The sequence below is a fragment of the Parus major genome, chromosome 21 (genome assembly GCF_001522545.3).
Source record: "Parus major isolate Abel chromosome 21, Parus_major1.1, whole genome shotgun sequence".
NCBI lineage: Eukaryota > Metazoa > Chordata > Aves > Passeriformes > Paridae > Parus > Parus major.
This window is the reverse complement of record NC_031789.1, coordinates 3,534,447-3,539,293: the sequence shown is the minus strand read 5'-3', so window position 1 is coordinate 3,539,293 and position 4,847 is coordinate 3,534,447. Positions and strand designations below refer to the sequence as shown.

General features: G+C 45.7%; 1 protein-coding gene across 6 annotated transcripts in view; it reads left to right on the top strand.

Moving 5' to 3' along the window:
- Positions 1-4,847, top strand: part of CAMTA1 (calmodulin binding transcription activator 1) — a 234,801-nt gene that overhangs the window by 194,181 nt on the left and 35,773 nt on the right. For all 6 annotated transcript variants that reach the window (XM_015648182.2, XM_015648184.3, XM_015648185.2 and 3 more), the window contains 2 exons: positions 171-297; positions 1,030-1,164. In XM_015648182.2, coding sequence (XP_015503668.1) covers positions 171-297; positions 1,030-1,164 — 262 coding nt within the window. The remainder of the gene's footprint in view (positions 1-170; positions 298-1,029; positions 1,165-4,847) is intronic.

Here is a 4,847-nt window from a genome sequence, read left to right as displayed (position 1 = left end):
GGGTTCCCCGTTCCCCCGGGCTGCCGCGGGCCGGGCCCGCTGTGCCGCTGCCGGCGGCGGCCGCCCGAGGGCAGCACGGCCGCGGGGAAGGGGCGGCGGGCGCGTTCGGCCGCGCTCCTCCCGCCCTGGCCTCTCCTGCCATGCTGGGGTCTCCCGTTTTTTTCTCACAGGGAGGAGTAAAAGTCCTCATTACCGGCCCGTGGCAGGAAGCCAGCAATAATTACAGCTGTCTGTTTGATCAGATCTCAGTGCCTGCATCTTTAATTCAGCCAGGGGTACTGCGCTGCTACTGCCCAGGTAAGGAGCACTGCTCTCCTACATCTGGTGGTTTCAGAGCCTTATCGTGTCATATACACGTACAAAAGTGCATAGGCATTGAGAAGATTTTCCTTTTTCTTTGGCCTATTTAGTGTGAGAACAGAAATTTGGCATCTTGATACATCACAACAGATCACAAAAAATACTATTTAGAATCTCTGAATTAACTTTAAAATAATTATTTGAAATAATTTAAAATAATTCTAAGCATTCCTTTAGTTTTGAAAGAGCAGATTAAAGAGAAGCTGTTATTCAGGGGTGCACTCACTCCTCTGCTGACTCAATTTGTCTACATTTGCCCCTCGCTACTTACAGCATGAGAATACCTCTAACCTCCCCACAGAGATTTTCAGTAGTGATGGCTCTCAGTATATGACTTAAAGTGGATGCAGAATAACTTGGTTTCATTGCTAGGCCCCAGCTTTCCACTGGAAAGGCAGTGAAGCTGCTCAGTCTTTAGAAACACATGTGAGTCTGCCTTTTGCCAGAACAACCCATTAGATTACTCTTAAGCTTAAAATCTCCATATTTGAATATACCAACTGGTATTTTTGATTTCAGAATTGTCTAGTCACCAAAACACTGTTCAGCACTTGTCTCTTCACCTGCTCTTAGGCCAATACTTAGCACATGGGATGTCTGTAGGGTCATCCTTAGCCGGGGGTTTCTGTGGGGTGTTCTCTGTCTTATAACATGTACTTTTCCTTTTAGCTCATGACACTGGGCTTGTGACTTTGCAAGTTGCCTTCAACAATCAGATCATCTCCAATTCTGTGGTATTTGAATATAAAGCCAGAGCTCTGCCAACCCTGCCTTCCTCTCAGCATGACTGGTTGTCCTTGGATGGTAAGAAGTGTGGGATATTCCTTAAGAAAGCAGACAAAATGTAGAACTGTGAGTCACATAGCTCCTGGTGGGGAGGGATGTAGAGGGGCAAGTTTGTCCTGACAGGAAGGACTGTGAATGTTAATTAAAGTCTTCTCACTGAAAGGTCCTATTAATTATGTTAACGTGAACAAAATGTTGCTGCCTTTTATGGAAGGTGACAAGGGGTGGGCTTTTTTGTCTGAATAGAAAGCTGATCATACTGCCCAGTTTCTAGATGGACAAAAGCATTTACCCTGGAATTGTCTTTCCTGAGAACATTGAAACTTGAGCTTGTGTAGAAAAATGTGTGTTTATTTAAGCAGGAAATTGGGAAGTAGTGAGGCATGTACCAGAGGGACATGCTAAAGAAGTTGGGATGTTACCACTTCCAAAGAGCAGCATGGAGAGAGAGCACTGTGGCTGTTGCAGAGAGGTTTGTGATGTGGCTGCAAAGGCACGGTTGCAAACAAAAATAGAACTGGCTTTTAATAAGGAGGTGCACAAAGTCTTATGTTCAGCTTCAAAATGGAATTTGCTTGAGAGGATTGTAAGAGTCTGTAGGTGCTTTTCATCTGGTGCTGAGGCCTCCTGCTGCCTGTGGAGTGCAGCTGATAGCGAGTGATGGTGATTGATACTCAGCTGTTAGCAATCTCTCCAGGGTTGGCATACCAAGTGGGTGGGTTTTGAATCCCTTCTTTGACAGTTCCCTCAGTGTTGCTGAACTCGGAGGAGCTGAGAAGATAGCTGTGAGTGCTGTCTCTGGTGTCCCTGCAGTTTCTCTGGGTGCTCTTGGTTTGCAGCCCAGCTCTCAATTAGAGGATGTTATGCTGTGGTGATGGTGGAAGGGAGGGGGACTGCAGCAGTGAACAAACTAGGGCATTGCTAACAGGGAGGGGAAAAAAAAGGTAAGAGGACCGCTGCATTGCAGAGGCCCTTCAGGGAAAAAGACTGAATAATTATACAAACCATGACTTATCAGAAGCCTCTGCCTTGATGCACAGTGCTCCAAAGGGAGCAAATTACACTGTTATTTAAAGGACCAGCCACATCTTCTCATTTAGTGTTAGAGAACAAATGTTAGCTCAGCTAGCCAAGGTAAAAACTAATGTGAGTTGATTCTGTCAGTTGAATAAATACACAAATCCCTGACTTCTCTGTTGGCTTTAATTTCCCAGCTTAAAATCCTTGCCCTACTGACTGTTACATAGTCTTGAGGGAAGATTTTCAAGGAATATTTTTAGTCACAAAATATTGACAAGAATTTTAAAATTCTTCTTAATTAACTCAGTGGAACACTGAGTTCCATTGCACTGCATTGTTAAAACACAGTTTATGATTCCAGCTGGAATGATCACTGCCAGAGAGAGAGTTAACAGCCATACTCCAAGACCACCCTAGGAAAAGAACAAGCAATTTCCACCTCATCTAAGTTTAGATAAGCAATTCCCTTCCACAGATTTCTTTAAAATACAATCAAAATCACTCTATATGTGAACTCTGTGCTCTCAGTTACATTAGGACAAAAACACTGTGGGTTTTTTTTGAGCACAGCACAAGTACTGGCCTTTGCTCATGACTAGAAGGGTTGTAAGATCATCTCCCACCACACTCCTGCTTCTAGGACTGAATTGAGCCAAGTAGAGGAATGGGCAGAGAAGGAGTTTGAAGGCAGTGGGTTCTCTGCCATCCTCTCAAGGGCTCCTTCCTTCATCAGTGTCTGCTGTGCCATGAAGGATTGTGCCCCCTCTTCTGAATTATACAGAGATACATGTTTTATTCTGAGTTTTCCTTATTTCACACCATGGATGAGTTAGATCTTTTACAACACTTGACACCAGCTGCTGATGTTCTTGTGTTTTTTCTAGTTAATTAGAATAGTGGTATTCTTTCTTTTCAAAGCAGACCTTTGTCTCATAAAGGAAGCACTCTCATGTGATCCTGATCTCTGATGATAATCTTGTCAGCCTTTTCCATTTTCTATGTAAAACTCGGTTCTCAGAAACCATTCTGTGCTTTTATAGCCATTTGGCCTCACTTTTCATTCACTGTCTATAGAGAGGTTCTTTTAAGAAAAAAAAAGCAAATGAGGCTTGCTGAACTGAAGGGCAGAGATGATCTCATGGCAGATGCAGAGCAAATTATAAAGGCATTTCAGTACAGATTCCCAATGGAAAGCACATGTGTTTGCCTTCCACAGAAGCTTTTGCTGCTTTCAGGAAGTGTCTGGAAAGATGGTGTTTCCTTGGCATGGGACATGATCAGAAATTCCAGGCTATGAATGCTGTTGGCATTACACAGATGCATCTGCAGGGAAGAGGACAGAACCTAAAAATAGGGGCAGGCCATGTGTGTACTGATGACTCAAAGTGTGTATGGGTTGGACAATGGTGTGACTGGTACTGAATGTAAATGGCACTGACGCAGGAGCACCTGACAGGCAGCCTTTCAGCTGCTGCTGGGTTCTCAGTTTATGATCTGTTTCTCCCAGCTGGAGAACATAAAAAGACTGGGGGAGGGCTTTGTGGGTCTCTTGTGTTAGCATGATGTGGCCATACTGCTGGTACCCAAACTCTAACTTTGGCACGGAATCATCTGAGAGCACACAGTGTGTCTCTGTGTCTCTGACATTCCCCAGTTTGACAGGTACATGGTTCCTGTACAGTGGTGATGTTCATCACCAAAACACACAGCATGTGTCTGTTTAGTGGGACCAGGTGCCTTTCTTAGAATGTGATGAGATGCAGGACACCAGTCAGGTAGTGAGATGTGTTCAGTATCCGTGAATGTTTTGCAGCTCTAGGAGACTTACGGTAGTAAAATGTCTGTGTTGATAAACAGTATCGCTGTTTTTCACTCCTCTTTCCATCTGGGTAAGTGTGACTGGTGTTTACATCTTGGATGTTACCATAAAAGATTATCTGTTTGGGTTCTCTCTGGGAAGAGAGATGAATGTTTTGTAGCATGGTACAAGGCTGCGGTGCAGCTTTCAGGGATGTGTGAGCATTCATAGAGGACACAGATATCTTCTGCCTTGATAGGAGCTATCCAGTAAATTTCACAAGTTTCTATTTATCCTCCCCTCTACTGACTCCTCTGTAGTGTGGAGGCTTTGTCGGTTCTGTTTATATTCCTGCCGAGATGTGTGTGGTGATTTTTTTCCTTTCACACAGTTTCAGGAAGCCAGTCTCCTACTGCTTTCACTGCGTTTCCCAGACTGTCCTTTTCCATTTTGAACATAATGTGATTGAATTGAGGCAAGAAGTATTTCATTTCCAAGTGTTGTCTTCTCAGCCAGTCTGACTTCATGGTTAGACATCGTAATCCTCTGGGAAGCCGTGTCTGTCCTCAGGCCGATGCCTGACTGCCCTGCTGCCCCGAGGAGTCTGCCCGGGGGGCCTGTGGTTCCTCCGTGGATCGTGGGACCGCGCAGTCCCGAAATTCCGCCGAGTTTCAATGCTCTGCAGATTTGCCTTATTAGAGCAATAACTGAAAGTACAAATACCGTGCTGTGTGAGCGGGAAGGTGACCCAGGGATGACGCACCCGGGCCTGCCTCGCTCGCAGCGGCCCGTTCGTTCCGGGGCGCTCGGTGCCCGCTGCGGGCCCGCTGTAAACACGGCGGCGCCGCCAATGGGGCCCGCTGACGTCAGGGCGGGGCGGGCC